The 16,739-nt window shown below is 45.0% G+C and overlaps 3 protein-coding genes across 5 annotated transcripts; 1 reads left to right on the forward strand and 2 right to left on the reverse strand.

The window, feature by feature from the left end:
• Positions 1-1,689: 1,689 nt before the first annotated feature.
• RASSF8 (ras association domain-containing protein 8) lies at positions 1,690-5,638 on the reverse strand. The gene is made up of 5 exons (XM_017178452.3): positions 4,947-5,638; positions 4,506-4,879; positions 3,522-4,293; positions 3,151-3,461; positions 1,690-3,009 (listed from the first exon to the last, which is right to left on the reverse strand). The coding sequence occupies exons 1-5, from the start codon at positions 5,016-5,018 to the stop codon at positions 2,649-2,651; spliced, it is 1,890 nt and encodes a 629-aa protein (XP_017033941.1). The 5' UTR covers positions 5,019-5,638; the 3' UTR covers positions 1,690-2,648.
• Positions 5,639-5,800: 162 nt separating this feature from the next.
• On the forward strand, positions 5,801-14,591 carry Tnks (tankyrase). The gene is given in 7 exon segments (XM_017178441.3): positions 5,801-6,523; positions 9,503-10,285; positions 10,353-12,257; positions 12,320-12,477; positions 12,541-12,833; positions 12,893-13,049; positions 13,111-14,591. Coding segments are annotated over 7 exon segments (4,545 nt in total). The 5' UTR covers positions 5,801-6,327; the 3' UTR covers positions 14,164-14,591.
• A 481-nt stretch (positions 14,592-15,072) lies between these two features.
• LOC108082650 (splicing factor U2AF 50 kDa subunit-like) lies at positions 15,073-16,566 on the reverse strand. 3 transcript variants are annotated; one of them, XM_070287544.1, is made up of 3 exons: positions 16,454-16,566; positions 16,244-16,378; positions 15,073-16,090 (listed from the first exon to the last, which is right to left on the reverse strand). In XM_070287544.1, exons 2-3 carry the CDS (start codon positions 16,346-16,348, stop codon positions 15,173-15,175), a joined length of 1,023 nt encoding a protein of 340 aa, XP_070143645.1. In that variant the 5' UTR covers positions 16,349-16,378; positions 16,454-16,566; the 3' UTR covers positions 15,073-15,172. The 3 variants fall into 3 exon arrangements, with proteins under 3 accessions (XP_070143645.1, XP_070143644.1, XP_017033632.1); XM_070287543.1 differs by having other exon boundaries at positions 16,217-16,378; XM_017178143.3 differs by having other exon boundaries at positions 15,075-16,378; positions 16,454-16,564.
• Positions 16,567-16,739: the final 173 nt, after the last annotated feature.

The following is a 16,739-nucleotide window of genomic DNA, read 5'->3' on the forward strand; positions in this document are numbered from 1 at the left end:
CTTGGCGGGGTTTCGATTTCAGCGTGCAAAAAAGTGTATTTGATGTGCATAAAAAAGGAGAATGAATGGCCATTTTGATGGACAAGCTAAAGTTTCGCGAGAGCGAGAGATTACAGTGACATTATATTGACAATTATTTTGGGAATTCCAACGAAATATATTGATTTTCGCTGGCGGATAAAGTTGAGAGTGATTAAAGTCAGTCGCTGAATATTAAAGTTACCCAGGATTTGCTGTCATTGTCATTGAATTTATTTTTTGGGAAAGTCCTCCCAAATGCAAACTATAATTTTGTATAAATTCTTAAAGCTTCTTGTTTAAGATGTTAAAAACTAAAAACTAATATACAAATATTTGTTAAATTTCAGCAAATAATATTTTTAGTTAACTTTAAGTAAACCAAATTCCTGTTAAATAATTTCAATTCATCAGAAACAGAAATCCTGCGAAATAAATGGTAAGAGAATGCCATAAAATTGTTTCATATATATTTATTTCCCCCGCCGAGTCTGACCAAAATAAAGTGAATAATTTCAGATGTGAGTCAACGCCGAAAATCATTGGAATCCATGTCATATGTTTCTACTTTTAAGTAGCCACTTTTATTTCCTAATTTATGCAAGACATTAAGGCCCAAACTCAAGGTTATTAAGTTTGCCAAATGTACTACGAAATGGAAGTGCAATATGTGACCGGCACATTTGTTGGCCCCTTTTTTTTCTTCTGCGACATTTCATCCGTGGCTGATTAAATTTCGCTTAATTGAATCGGAGATGGGGGATGCTGCCCCGGCGGGCTCAAGGTCAGCCGGAGACAAATCATAATTTCCGCAAAAGGTCACAAGTGCTCTTTCCCGGAATGCGTGTGATCCTGGGACTCTCATTATCGCAATCATCGCAATTGAACAGCATTTGGTGTGGAAAAGTGCCATAAAAAGGAAGACTATTTGTTCCCCCTTTTTTTTTTTGCTGCTGGGCCACTTAATGCTCCCTTGACCACTTTGTAGATTGTGTCAATGCGATAGGTCGCCCCAACAAACAGACCTTTCTTCGCCCTGTTTAGTTTCCCTTTTGTGGGACACTTTCACTGCCCTATTAAGTAGGCAACGCACTTTTGAAAACCGAAAGTAGCGCGCGTTTCACCGGAATAAGTTTTCTTCTGTCTATTCTTTTGGGAAAATAGAACCTAACACGTCCGAGCACAGCGGCCAACTGAAGCTGGTGACAGCATTTGTTGCTGATTTTGTTTTGCTCCGCAGAGGAAAAGCGGCAGCGCAGCAGCAGCAGAGCAGCTTCGGCTTTTCGTCCCTTCGGCTGACCGCCGTGGCGTAGTCCTTTGAGCTGCTGTGGCTTTTCCTTCCGGACACACATACACAAGGGTCCCGGGTTCGAGTCCCAGCGGTGGCAAGCGTTTTAGTATTCTTTCCAATTTCCATTAAAGCAACTGTTTATTTATGTATTTTGAGATGTTTGGTGGAGTTTTCATATTGAAAATAGCTTTAGAAGGTGGATCATTTTCAAATCTATTGAAAATAATTGAAATTTTAAAATTAGAGTTTAAAAAAATCTGCAAAAATTCTAGTGTTTTTGTAAAATTAAGTTACTTAAAGCTTCAAACTTCCCAAAGTCCAAACTAAAATCAAACCTTGTAATAAAAACAACCACTTCTTTTAAGTTTTAAAGAAAAAAATCATAAAAATGTATTTATTAGCTAATTAAATACAATGCAGTTAGAATTTGTTCTACAACGTTTTTGTTTTTTTTTAGTTTTATATGTAATAGTAGTTTATATTATTGCATAAATTGCATTTCGGTTGGTGTTGCTCTTGCGTTTGCATTATCAATTTGTAAAATTAATTAATATTGCTAATTAAAAACAGAATACACTGAAGCGACCTATGGTGTTGTTGTTGTCTGCAAGATCTGCATGTTTAAGCCAATGTATGTCTTATTTTTCAATATCCGGTGGCTAAGGCTAAACACTTTAAAAGTGAAACTTTTCAACAAAGCATTGCTAGTTTTTAATATTTGTTTGCTAAAGCTGCGCTAATTGCTAAGTACGTTTAAATACGTTTGTGAATTCTATAATGAATTATTTATTCTGTGGGAGACAATCACTAAGTGCACTACTTAAATGTTAAAAAGGCGTTTCAAGTTTCGTTTTACTTTCGAATTATTGCAACAATTTAAAGTTCCAACTAATGGCGAATTGCGGGAGATTGGAAGGGGTTTGTTTTCTTCTCTTTTTGTTTACATGTGTAGACTAGCAACAAAGATTAAACAAAAGTATATAGCACACATAATTAAAATTAGGGGAATGTGATAATGGAATCATCATTAACTACAATAAAATACAAAAGTACTGTGCAGTGGGTGTTCGTGTGTGTTTTGTGTAAAAATTTGTAACATTTATCATTCCTTTTGAGAGATCCATAGAGTGTAATTGGAAAGTAAGCAGCACTAAGCTTAATCTTGACGCTGATTGCTTGTAAATTTGTGATATTCATATGGAATTAATTTGGATTTAACTCCATTATGCTTTCAGGATATGTGTTAATCAATTTTTGTTGTTCCCAAAAAACGTGATTTCTAGAAGGTGGAAATATAGGCTTAGAAAAATAGTTTCGATACTCCAAGTGTGACTGCTGCTTAAACCCAAACGCCATGGGGATTTTTACTGGTCGGTACCGCCGTCTCCAGTTGCCTGGGCGAACCGATGATCCGACGACTGCTGCCCTGCTTATTGCCAGGTGCTGCCTGTCCCTCCAGCAAATGCTTGATCTCCTCGGCTGTGGTGGTAACGGTCAAACTCTGCAGGTTCACCTCCTTCATCTCATTGACCAGCTGCTCAACCTGCCGCTTCTTCTCGGCAATGGCATGTTCAATCATTAGCAGCTCCTTCTTCAGGCTGTCGGCTGTTTTGTTTGATGTATCCGTGTTGTGCAGCGCCTGATCAATTTCGCTCTGTATCCTCTCCATTTCCATCAGGAAGTCACGCTCCACCGTTTGTCTATGGAAATTTATAAAATTAAAATATGAAACGGGTAAAAAAAACAGTATTTAAACTAGCAGAGAAAATATCAACCTATAAATCGATATTTTGCTTCATAAATTTTGGACAAATAAATAATATTCTTAATTTAAAACTCACCGATTTGCATGCTGCTGTTGCTGCTGCTCCAGCTCTATGTCATCCATCAGCAAACGCATCTTATTCTTGCACTGCAACAGTTCGGTCTCACAATTAGCCAACTTGGAGCGTAGCAGGGCAATTTCCGACTTTAGGGTCTTCTCCTGCTGCTTGACCAGTTCATTCTCCTCCTCCACATATTGCAGGGTCTGAAGCTGTTCGCTGCCCTGCCTGAAGATTTGATCTGCCTTGGAGATCTCACGCGATATGGCCTCTAGTTCATGGGCGTGGTCTCGTTCTTTGCTTTCCAAAAACACTATTTCAGTGTCGAACTAAAGGAGAAAGGGATTTAATTAGCCATCTAATTGCTATTATTTTTATATTATACTCACCTTTTGCAATTCCATTTGTTGGGCTGTGATCTTCTCTCGCTGGAACTTGATTAACTGCAACAAGTCGTTGTACTGCGTGGCCTGGAACATGCTCTCGCCCTCCTCCATGGCCTGGCTACCGTTATTGTTGTTGTTGTTATTATTATTGTGGTTGCTATGCTGATCATAGTCGCTGAGAAAGGGATTCGTCGAAGAAGAGGCATTGGACATGGTGTCCGCATTGCTGCTGGCCAAGCGTTGGCTCTGGCACATGGGACTGTTCCTGGGTGGCGGCGGATCACGATATGGAGGCGGGACTAGAGCTCCATTTGCGGAAATCGTTGGCGTTTGCTTGTACAGCTCCGGTGAGTTATTGTTATTGTGGTAGTACATGTCATTGCTGGGACTGGAGCGTCGGAGTTCATTGCTGGATTTGCTTAGCTGGCTGTAAATGTGCTGATTGTTGCTGTTGATATTGTTGTGGTTGTTGTTGTTGCTGTTCATGCTATTGTTATTGTAGAAATCGTTGTAGCCATTGGCAACGGTCGGCGTATTATGGCTCGTACTGGTCATGTCCAGCGGATTGGATAAGGATTTCTCATGCTTTGGCACTAGCGGCGGAACCATGTTGTTGTCCTGCGTAGGTATCTGCTCCTTGGTAACGAGCGGTGCGACGGCAGGAGCCACCAATGTGGGGGATTGTTGGGCAACCTGCTGTGGCATCTGCTGCTGTTGCTGCTGGGGAATCCCCTTGACTATACCAATGTTGTCAAACTGCTTGGCATCGTAGCCCCTGAAAGAAAAATGAGTCCAGTAAGTATTTGCAAATAATGTACTTGAAATTATTCGTTTAGCTGCAACTTTAGTTAATTTCTTAAAAAAAATAGAGAAAACAAAGGTCTCTAGTTCGATTTTTAATCAATTTATGATAGTTTTAACCAGTAAATGAGGTCAGCTAAGCGAATTAATTGATCATTTAAGCTCTCAAGGTTTCATGGCACACACCCAAAACTCTTTTTCAATTCCTTTGTGCGGTAGCTCAGCTCCACATTCGATTTTTGCTTTTGCAATGCGGGGGGCGCTGGCTTGTTGTTCATATTGTTATTATTGTTATTGGGACCCAGCGGTTTTTTTGTTGTCATCACAGCATAGGTATTGTTGTTGTTGTTGTTAGTCGGCTGCTGCTGCTGTTGCTGCTGTGTTTTGTTTTCGGATCGCTGCAAAATGAACTGCACATCATTTGCATACTCGCCCCACTTGAGGAGCAGCTTCATGGGATTCTCGTTGGGGGCCAAGTGGCGTTCATTGTTGCGCCATCGCTCGATAAGGGTAAATCGTCCCACCTTGCCAGTGGCATGGGCCAAGGCAAACACCACATCCTGCAAGAAACCAATGTTAATCAATAATGAAGAAGAAAACCAATCAGAGTGGCAATTATTTATGTACCTGGCATGTGGTGGTCACCGTCACGCCACACACAATCCGCTGGATGCCCTCAACCCAAACTTTCAGCTCCATTCCGGCTAATTGTTGTTCTGTCTGTCTTTCGGTCTCTACGGCGGCCAATTATTGCTATTTCTCCGATGGCGGCGGCAGCTACCAGAAAATTGCTTTCTTGCGCCGCTCCAACTGACACTGAACTGGGGCGCACCCGAAGGGGCGGGGGGTTCTCCACTACTAATGGCTTTTTTGGCAGTCCCGACGACGCTCGACTGGCGTTCTGCTGTCGCGCAGCCAGCGAAGCGTGTCAACTGCACTCCGCCTATCCACTTTTCCCTGCTTTTCCTGCTGCTCACTTCCCTTTCTTCTGTTTAATTTTCCCGATCGCAGCTTCTGCTTCACTTGCACTTATTTACAACAACACGACGGGTTTCATGCTGGTGTGTGTGCGATTCAATGCAGGTGTATGCGAGTGTGTGTGTGTGCTGGAAAAATTCTGATTCACTTTTTAGAAATCCGTTCTAATCCTTGAATTCAGTGCAGTGCTGAGTGCACTTGATTTTCCTTCACTTGCTCCCGGTTCTGGTTACTAATAATAAGAGCGCTGCACCGCTCTGTATACGTTTTTATGCACTTTTTAACAAATAAATGTTTTCCGTTTATAATGCTGAGATTCGCCAGAAACAGAGCGGGTTTTCTCCTCCACGGCAACTGGTCACACTTGCCAGAAACACGTAACCAAACTACGTAAGAAAAGCTACCAGCGCTGCCAGACCTGCTATCTCAAGTGTTTTAGTGTGCCCAGGTACCACGATAAATCAGCTTATCGATATCAGAAAATTCCGTTTGATAAGTTCACCAATAGCAGCCACACTGCAGGCCCCAAAACAAAACAACTCGGTTCGCGGAGGCGAAAAAATTAGAAAAAATTGCCACTGCGAGAGCTTGGAGGCCACGACCCGTGTGACTAGGAGTTGGCTTAAGGACGTGCGGAGTCCCGAACAGTGCCGCCCGCGAGTGCAACAAACGAGGAGTGACTGCTGACCAGGCCCAAACCTATTGATTTTGGTTTGCAATTGTGCATTAAATATTAAGCGAAAAAACGAGGGCTGGCGCGTGGCAGCCAGTGGCAAATTGTTGCTCCTCGAACGCGAATCCAATCCCCCCCCTACCCAGCCGTGCAATCGCGAAAGTCCGTGTAATCCGGAAATGCAGGCAGCCACCAGAGGAGCAGAGACCAGAGCCAGTTGGTGGACGGAGTGAAGCAACCTGGAGAGAGAGAGCTTGAGCCAGAGCCAACGCGTATTCGAATCCGTGATATTTGGGGCGTGCGTGTAAACAAAGCAAAAAGCAACGACAACAACACAATCACTAGCACACACACACAATGGCCAACAACAGTCGGAGTCGGGCTATACTGAGCGTGAATCTCGACGCGGTCATGGCCAACGATCCGTTGCGGGAGCTCTTCGAGGCCTGCAAGACGGGCGAGATAGCCAAGGTGAAGAAGCTGATAACGCCGCAGACCGTGAATGCCCGGGATACGGCGGGACGCAAGTCCACGCCTCTGCACTTTGCTGCGGGTAAGTTGCTAGTCGAAAGTCGAAAGTCGAGAGATCTCGAGATTTCCGCCGTCCAAGGACGTCCTATAAACAGCATAATGTCCTGCCACCCTTTTTTTTTTGGCCAGGGTTGAAGGACTTGCAACCCCACTGCTCCGTACCCATGTCCCGCCGCACTGCGGGCTGCTCTTGTGCGGATTTGGCCTTGAGCTAGTTGCGCCTGGGTGTGACGGGCGTCATTGTCGTCTCGGTCGCTCTCGGTCGGACACTCGCCTGCTCCAATGGCGTCGAGAGTTGACCTAGTTTCCACTTGCCTCGGCTTCTGCTTGTGCTTCTGCTTCTGTTCTCCGCTTTTCTGTTCTATGTGTGGGGTTCGGGGCTTGTTTCCGGAACTCTCGCCGTGTCTCCCCCTCTTCTCCCTCCTCTTTCTCTGCTCTTATGGCCCCCGTGTGCGTGCTGCATTTTAACAATTTCTATTTTCACAAAAATATGCACACAGCTGCGGTTAAGATAATAGCAGTAATGGCACTGCCACAGCCATTCAAAGGTGTTTGCTGGCGCCTCTATCTCTTGAAGCTTTCACATTTAGCAAACATTTAGCATTGCAAATAACAGAAAGCAAGAATATATGCAACAAAATTGGTACAAAATGAGTAAACATTTGGTATTTAGCATTTTTGAAACTGTTTATTTGGCGTATTTCACATTTTCCAAAAAGCTACAGGTGTGAAAGGCGGGTGGTTACTTCTGGTAACCAAGGGCAACAATTACAAGGAATATTCTTGAGAACGGAAATTATACAGGATTTATAAGCTTAATTTATGTTATGATATATTTAACAAGGTATAATCGATTTTTGCTCCGATTCCATGATCCTATGGCAAGATCCTAATGCATATTTCGGCTTCCCAAAGTTAGTTTGGTTTCTTGTTTTTATATATTATTTATTTATTATATTAAGTACAAGCATTTACACATAAAAACAGTTTTTTAATAAAAATATTCCACCTACCGTTTCATTAAAAAGTCATACCTAAGAAGATCCTCTAGCTTTTGTGATGATGTTATTTTCCTTGCAGTTGTATTTATGTGTTATTTTTCTTGGGTGGTGCTGGCAGGGATATAGTGGGTGTTGGGGCGATGGGCAGTGGGTGGGACTTGTTGTGGCTGCTGCTGCCTTAGCTTCAGATTCGGATTTGGATTCGGATTCTGCTCTCTGCTGGTACTGTGTTGCCTGCGCCAGCCATCCTGCTGACGTCTTTGGCTCAATATTTTGCGTCTTTTGTTGTGACTTTGGCCTAGTTAGCATTTTTATGCATTGCGATTAATATGTTGTCAGTTTTTTTTTAACTAAAAATAACCCTTTTTTGTAACTGTTTCTGTCCGTCGCCGCACGCCCCTTGCATATTAATTTCGCCTTTTTGGCTTCTTTTTAAGTTGAGCACTTTTTTATTATCTTGTGGTCTATGATTCATTCGTCTTGGGTCTTTCTTTCTATAAACTGGTTTTCCATTTTTTATTTCGTCTGTCTTTTTGTCACGTTCTGTGAACCAAAAAGTGAGATCTTCAAGGGGTCTCTGTTATTGTCTGTCTGCCAGCCAGCTTTATTTTTTGTTATGTCTCGTTTTCACCTTGTTAAATGTACGAATTTTTCAAACTATTCGATTTTTTCGGACAATACCTGTTGCCGAGGAAGCTCACGTTTCTTCCTTCCTTCCCTCACCCCCTGGAAATCGTGACAAACAGTAAAACTTAATTGTTTAACTTTCGGTTCTTTTCGATTAACCCAACTCTCAGCCTTTATCTCTCAGAGGTGTTTATACAGCCAAAGATAATAATACTAACTGGGAGAGGCCAGCCAACGGAGCGACCTTCCTTCCTTCCTTGTCTGAGACACTAAAACTTACTTTTATCGCTGCCCCAAAAGTTGGGCATAATTAACCTTCAGCCAGGCAATTGCAAATCAAGTTGCCAAAGTGTATATCTTGGGTTATAATGTATGAATTCCCCACTCAAGGATCACTTTTATGGTCCAAGCAAAGCCCTCTCTCAGCCCCCAAGTGCAACAGTTGGAATAAGTTTTCCATTCTATTAATTTTTAATGCAAAACTTTCGTAATTGTGTAGTGTTTGGGCCACACACAAAAAGTGAACGGCGCAAAAACGTTTCGCAAATCTCTGTTTTTTTGGTGGGTGGCTCAAGCTCAAGCTTTTGTTTGCCGCGAGATTTGTAATTGGCTTCGGTTCGTTCTCCTTGCAGTTCATTATAAAACTTTGCAATAGATATCAACGACAATAAGCATTTTATTTATTATTATATCTAGTGTGTGTGTGGGTGTGACTAATTGTCTTTCCTCATATCGAGATGAGTCAGTTATCTGAGATATGGACAAGTTTTGGTTGATAAAGCAAAAAATGCAAGTAATTTGGAAATAAATAAAGGGTTTATCGAGCAAAAGATGACTTCAAATCGTATTTAAATGATATAATTCCATTTGATCTTGATTTTGGCTATTGGGAAGTATTTTTCCATCATGATTCATGATTTTAAGTGCTTATAACTTGGGCAATTCAATGTTTGCCAGAGCTTTCACTGCTTGTAACAACATTAAGCTTTGAATGTCAACCTTGAGTTTAATTTACAATTTAAATATGGTTTATATTTAAAGGCGTTTTCACTAACCTTTGAAAGTCCAAAGCATACAAAAGAGGCCTAACTGACGCTAAAGTTGATTGTTTTTATAGAAAAATATCGAAATAACATTGAAAAAATTGACAATTTTTAGTTTTTATAGATTAAAATAATACTTTCTTTGATTCCCTGGTGATTAATAAATTTCATAGTCCACGGGCAAGGTCGGGAGAACCTCCAAACAAGCCAAGAAAGAACCCTGACGACTAGTAGACCTTCCCGTTTCATTTCTACGGCTTGCCATCGACCAAAACAGACACTAAGATTGACACTCATCTCTGTCCCTCTATCCCTCCCCTTACCCACCAGGTTATGGACGCCGAGAAGTGGTCGAATTCCTCCTGAACAGCGGCGCCTCCATCCAGGCCTGCGACGAGGGCGGCCTGCATCCACTGCACAACTGCTGCTCCTTTGGCCATGCCGAGGTGGTGCGACTTCTGCTAAAGGCCGGAGCCAGTCCCAACACCACCGACAACTGGAACTACACTCCATTGCATGAGGCGGCCAGCAAGGGCAAGGTAGATGTGTGCCTGGCCCTGTTGCAGCATGGGGCGAATCACACGATCCGGAATTCAGAGCAAAAGACACCGCTAGAGCTGGCAGATGAGGCGACGAGGCCCGTTTTAACTGGAGAATATCGCAAGGATGAGCTTTTGGAGGCCGCTCGTTCGGGGGCAGAGGATCGTCTGTTGGCCCTGCTGACGCCACTGAACGTCAACTGCCATGCCAGCGACGGACGACGTTCAACGCCCCTTCATCTGGCGGCAGGCTACAATAGGATTGGTATTGTGGAAATCCTGTTGGCCAACGGGGCGGATGTGCATGCCAAGGACAAGGGCGGTTTGGTGCCGCTGCACAATGCCTGCTCCTATGGGCACTTTGATGTGACCAAGCTGCTCATCCAGGCAGGTGCCAATGTCAATGCCAACGATCTGTGGGCCTTTACGCCGCTCCACGAGGCCGCCTCCAAGAGCCGGGTTGAGGTATGCAGTCTGCTCTTAAGCCGCGGAGCAGATCCCACGCTCCTCAACTGTCACAGCAAGTCGGCCATAGATGCGGCGCCTACCAGGGAGCTAAGGGAAAGGATTGCATGTGAGTAAAGAAAGACTTTGGGGTTATTTATTTATAATCTATAAACTTGATTCTCCTTCTTTTCCAGTCGAGTACAAGGGTCATTGTCTGCTGGATGCCTGTCGCAAGTGCGATGTCTCCCGTGCCAAAAAGCTGGTCTGCGCGGAGATTGTGAACTTTGTGCATCCCTACACTGGAGATACTCCCCTCCACCTGGCCGCCGTTTCACCTGATGGCAAGCGCAAGCAACTCATGGAGCTGCTGACCAGAAAGGGAGCTCTTCTCAACGAGAAAAACAAGGCATTCCTCACTCCCCTTCATCTGGCCGCCGAATTGCTGCACTACGATGCCATGGAGGTCCTGCTGAAGCAGAGTGCCAAGGTGAATGCTCTCGACAGCTTGGGGCAAACCCCATTGCATCGATGTGCTCGGGATGAGCAGGCAGTTCGTCTGCTGCTATCCTACGCCGCAGATACAAATATCGTTTCGCTGGAGGGACTCACCGCCTCGCAATTGGCCTCGGACAATGTGCTCAAGCTGCTCAAGAATCCGCCCGACAGTGAAACCCATTTACTGGACGCTGCCAAAGCCGGAGACCTGGACACTGTGCGTCGCATTGTGCTGAACAATCCACTAAGGGTCAACTGTAGAGATTTGGATGGACGACATTCCACGCCGCTCCACTTTGCCGCTGGCTTCAATCGGGTGCCAGTGGTTCAGTTTCTGTTGGAGCATGGCGCCGAGGTGTATGCCGCTGACAAAGGTGGCCTAGTGCCCCTTCACAACGCCTGTTCCTACGGGCATTACGAGGTCACCGAACTGCTGGTCAAGCACGGAGCCAATGTGAATGTCTCCGATCTGTGGAAATTCACGCCACTCCACGAAGCGGCTGCTAAGGGAAAATATGATATTTGCAAGCTGCTCCTTAAGCACGGTGCCGATCCCATGAAGAAGAACCGTGATGGGGCTACCCCAGCGGATTTGGTCAAGGAATCGGATCACGATGTGGCCGAGCTACTGAGAGGACCCTCTGCTTTGCTGGACGCTGCCAAAAAGGGCAACCTGGCCAGGGTTCAACGATTGGTTACCGCGGAAACCATCAATTGCAGGGATGCGCAGGGCAGGAATTCCACGCCGCTGCACTTGGCCGCCGGCTACAATAACTTTGAGTGTGCCGAGTACCTGCTGGAGCACGGAGCCGATGTTAATGCCCAGGACAAGGGTGGACTTATACCACTGCACAATGCCAGCTCGTATGGGCATTTGGATATAGCAGCGCTGCTGATCAAGCACAAGACAGTCGTAAATGCCACGGATAAATGGGGCTTTACGCCGCTCCACGAGGCAGCCCAGAAGGGACGCACGCAACTGTGCTCGCTCCTGCTGGCCCACGGTGCCGATGCCTACATGAAGAACCAGGAGGGACAGACGCCCATCGATCTGGCCACCGCCGACGATGTCAAGTGCCTGCTGCAGGACGCCATGGCCACCTCGCTGAGCCAGCATGCATTGAGCGCTTCCACGCAATCGTTGAGCAGCAGCTCCCCGGCACCGGATGCAGCAGCAGTAGCAGGAGCAGCAGCTGCCTCGGCAGCCGGTACCTCATCGACAGCCTCCTCCTCCTCCACGATTCTGTCCCCCACCACGGAAACCGTGCTGCTGCCCACCGGCGCCTCCATGATCCTCAGTGTTCCTGTACCGCTGCCTCTGAGCAGCTCCACGCGCATTAGTCCGGCCCAGGGTGCCGAGGCCAATGGGGCCGAGGGCTCCTCAACAGATGACCTCCTGCCGGATGCGGAGAACATCACCAATGTGTCCGGGTTCCTCTGCAGCCAGCAGCTGCATCACCTAACCGAGCTGTTCGAGCGTGAGCAAATCACATTGGACATTCTGGCCGAGATGGGTCACGATGATCTCAAGCAGGTGGGCGTCTCCGCCTACGGCTTCCGCCATAAGATACTCAAGGGCATTGCCCAGCTGAGGGCCACCACAGGTGGGTTTTTCACAGGGAATCTCTGCCTATTTAAGCTATAGCTGGGTCTATTTTTGTGTCAGGCATTGGTAACAACGTTAACCTGTGCACCCTGCTGGTGGACCTGCTGCCGGATGACAAGGAGTTTGTGGCCGTCGAAGAGGAAATGCAGGCCACGATACGCGAGCATCGGGATAATGGACAGGCCGGTGGATATTTCACGCGCTACAACATAATACGGGTAAGTTTTGAATACTTTAAAATAAATCCGAGTTCTTTTTTAAACCTTGGTCAAAAAAAACAGGTGCAAAAAGTGCAGAATCGTAAGCTTTGGGAGCGTTATGCCCATCGGCGACAGGAGATCGCCGAGGAGAACTATGTGCAGTCCAACGAGCGCATGTTATTCCATGGCAGCCCCTTTATCAATGCGATTGTACAGCGGGGCTTTGACGAGCGCCACGCCTACATAGGTGGGATGTTTGGGGCGGGCATTTACTTTGCCGAGCACAGCTCGAAGAGTAATCAGTATGTTTATGGAATTGGCGGTGGCATAGGATGTCCCTCGCACAAAGACAAGTCCTGCTACGTGTGTCCAAGGTGAGTCAAGGATTTAGTTGGGTCTTTAGCGTTTCTTAATCCCCATTTTCTTCCCACAGACAACTCCTCCTGTGTCGCGTGGCCTTGGGTAAATCCTTCTTGCAGTACAGCGCCATGAAGATGGCCCATGCTCCGCCTGGCCACCATTCGGTGGTGGGACGACCATCGGCAGGTGGCCTGCATTTCGCGGAATATGTTGTCTATCGGGGTGAACAGGTGAGTGTCTTGGAATCAAAGCTCTTCACACAGTTTTAACCTGTTTTATTGTGGCCCTTAGTCTTATCCAGAGTACTTGATAACCTACCAAATTGTGAAGCCCGATGACAGCAGTAGCGGGACGGAGGATACAAGATGATGGATGCCCTCTGTTGGCTCCACGCCCACAACCACATCGCCAGCTCTGCAGCAGCAGCAGCAGCCGCTGCCGCAACAACAACAACAACAGAAGACCTCAGCTCCAGTTGCCAAGAGCCGGCCCAAGCATGCCAAGCCTTCGCTGCAGGTGCAGTATCAGCATTATCAGCCACAGCAGCACCTTGTTACCACCACTCAGCCGTCGCCCGCTGGCGTCTTTGCGCACAACAACAACAACAATCATAATAACGCCAACAACACCAACAGCGGTCATGTGAGCAGCAGTAACAACAACAATGACATGTCGCCGGTATCGAACAGCAATAGCTACTCTTCGGTGGACACCAACCAGACGCTGCTCAATTCGCTGGCCAACCAGCAGCGGCACAACCAACGACACCAACAGCAGCAGCAGCAGCAGCAAAACCAACAGCAACCAGCAGCGAATCGCAACCAAAAGTATAGTCAATTTATGATCATCACACCCGCCGTTTCCATAGATCGCGACTTTGAGTACGAGTCCCATTTAGATTTTGAGGATTTCGCCAATGCGGCCCACAACAATGGGAATCTGTTTCGATTGGGATTGCGACGCAGCGATAGCAGCAGCGGCGACAGTGGCCACAGCAGCGACAGCAGCAGTTTTCGCTCGAATTATAATCCGTATTTGCATCACAGTCGCCAGCACTTGCTGTCCAAGGGCGGAGGAGGTGGAGGAGGAGGCGGTGCCAGTCGTCACTTTTACGCTTTTACCTCTTCCTGGAGGTGGTGCAGTCTGCTGTGCGCGGCCATGCGCTGCTTTGGTGCCGGTGCTGGAAACGGACACGCCAATGCTCCCTACAGCAGCTCCCTGCAACATCATCGGCTCAGGCGCTGCTCGTCGTACAACGCAGAGAATGCCTACGAGCACTTTGCGGCGCCCTTCAAGGCGCGCAAGACGCGCGATCATATGAACAACATCACCTACGAGTTGTGACGGTGGCACTGTGTGTTGCTGCTGCTGCCGGTTATTGATCTCCCGTCTCCTTTATTACAATTACTAGCTATAGATGTCGTGTCCTGTGTGTGTCTCTCACTCTCTTTCTCTCTCTCGTTGTTTATTATTACTCTATAATATATCACAAGTAAGGGGCGAGCAAAGCGAGACTCGGATTGGCATGGATTATTGGGTTATCCAAGGAGTAGCACGGTTTTTGAGTGATTTTAAATTCGATGAAATACCGAACGTTCGATTATACAAGGTAAATAACAAGTTCTTTGACGACAAATGATGGAATGAAGGCATTACAATACATTACATTGCGCTCGGGCGTTTATTTAAGTGTTTAAGCTTAGTTAATTTAAACAGAAATTAAACTCCAATTAAATTTAAATATACAAATACATATACATCATATAATAAAACTTAATTGTTTTCTTTTAAAACTGTGGGGGAATAACGAAATATTAAAAAAAAAGTAAGTAGTTGTTACATTTTGTAAAATTTAGAAATAAATTACCTTGTAAATTGTAATATTTTAAATTAAATATCATATTAGACTACTTTCCAGTACTTATTTTAAATTGTTTTTAATAAATTTTATCAATATTTTTTTAATTTTGTGATTAATTAACAAAGAATCTATGAACTCCTCAAAAACTGCTTTAAAAAAAACCAAATACAAGTTATTTAGACTTCTAATTTTAAATGTTTTAAGCTTTCTTATCATGAATGTGCAAACTCAAAAATAAATTATTATATTCAGATATACCAGACTATTTGTTATCAGCTGTAAACCAAAAACCACTTGATTAACATAAAATGGCTTTAAATTTAAAATATCTTTGAGATTTTTTTTGTGCTTTGGTTATACAATCATACGTATTTATATTATATTCTTACAAAGTAACAGCGCAAACATACTATTTAAGTATAGTTTTGTTGATTTCTTATACATATTTATTACATGCTATTTAATACAAGACATTGATATTTTAGTTTATATTTAGAATTCGCGCCTGTTGTATTTTTCGGGATCAAAATATGAAGTGATAACTGCGCGACCATTAAAATTACGTTTACAAAGTTCCTCCTTGGCCTTTTGACAGTCTAAGGCCGAGTCAAATAAGACAAAAACGTTGCCGCATCCAGGAACGTCTTCGCCTTCAATGGGACGTGGCATCTCCACGCTACGCACCACACCAAACTTTTCGCACTCCTCCCTGATGCCCTTTAAGATATCAACGCTTTTCTCTTGGCGCAGCTCATCCAGGGTGACTACGTTGACCAAGCAGAGTACCTCGGTGGATGAAAGGCTTGGGTGTGCCGCTTTCTGAGCCTTCTTGGCGCCCAGGCTGGCGCGTTGAACGATCAGTTTCCTGTCGCACAGTTGCAGCCAATTCAAGGCATCAACGACCTGATCGGTAACGCCGACATCCTCATATTCGCAAAAAGCAAATCCCTTACTTTTCCCAGTTTGCAGATCTTTAACATGTTTAAAGGCTCTTAGCTTGCCAAAAGGCAAAAGCAGCTCCTTCACCTGGTCGTCGCTTATGAAACTTGGCAAAGCTCCTATATAAATTGTGTTGGGCGATTTTGCATCCACATAAGTCGACGTATAAGACTGTATAACCACCGGGCGCTGGTACTTATCCGGCCGTCGTATCTTCAAGTATTTCCCCATCAAGTTGATGCCATTAAGTGCCATGGCTTGGGTCGTGTCATCAACGGAACTAAACTCCAGAAAGGCAAATCTTTTGGCCGTAAACAATTGGCACTCCAATATTGGACCAAGGTTGAGAATACGCATTTGATGATTGAAGAACTGCAGCAGCATGTTTTTGGTAATGTTTGGCGGAATGTTCCCCACGTACAGGCGACGGTGTTCATCTTGCAAAACGCTGGAAGAGATCTGACCGGGCACCTGCATAGTATTAGGTAGGTTGATGAGATTAAGTTTCGGCGGAGGCGTATCCCATGGTCCCGCCACCTGGGGCATGTCTGGCAAAAAGCTGAAGGCGATCGGGCCGGGCACCTGTATTGTATTAACCTCTGTGAGGTTGAAGTGTTCAAGTACCGGCGGCGGCTCATCCCGGAATGGTTTGCGAGTTGAGTTCAAATAGTAGGGCAGGACACTGAAGTGGTCTGTGAGACTATTGCGACGGCTACTTTTCTCTTTCATTGTCGAGCTTTTGTAAATTTCAAAATACTCCTTCAAAGAAAAGCAATTTAACTTTCAAATTACTGAAAATATGCCTAGTCTTATTGCGCATAGAAAAATAAATACCTGGAACTGGCTCAATCAAAGTTTGCTGCCACAAAACGTCAAAATCTTTCGCGGAAATGGAACACGACCGCCATCATTTTATAATCGATTGCCTTATACGGCAACACCGAAGCTTTTTGGAACGATCTGGTAGCTTTTAAATTAATCGATAAGCCATAAAAGTAAAACTTATAAGATTATTATTTTGGTTTAAGGCAAGCCACCTAGAAAATGTTAAAAAGTATGTATTCTTGTCAGGTTTTCTTAATATTTTCCATTTTTCGCCAGAAAACGGCAATTAAATTTT

This window comes from Drosophila kikkawai, chromosome 3R (assembly GCF_030179895.1).
Source record: "Drosophila kikkawai strain 14028-0561.14 chromosome 3R, DkikHiC1v2, whole genome shotgun sequence".
Taxonomy (NCBI): domain Eukaryota; kingdom Metazoa; phylum Arthropoda; class Insecta; order Diptera; family Drosophilidae; genus Drosophila; species Drosophila kikkawai.

Excerpts from the sequence above, each read along its gene's own strand:
- RASSF8 (XM_017178452.3), bottom strand. The coding sequence starts at position 5,018 with ATGGAGCTGAAAGTTTGGGTTGAGGGCATCCAGCGGATTGTGTGTGGC. Across the intron at positions 4,880-4,946 it reads CGGTGACCACCACATGCCAG|GATGTGGTGTTTGCCTTGGC; the intron begins GTACATAAATAA and ends GGTTTCTTGCAG. Across the intron at positions 3,462-3,521 it reads AACAAATGGAATTGCAAAAG|TTCGACACTGAAATAGTGTT; the intron begins GTGAGTATAATA and ends TTTCTCCTTTAG.
- LOC108082650 (XM_017178143.3), bottom strand. The coding sequence starts at position 16,348 with ATGAAAGAGAAAAGTAGCCGTCGCAATAGTCTCACAGACCACTTCAGT.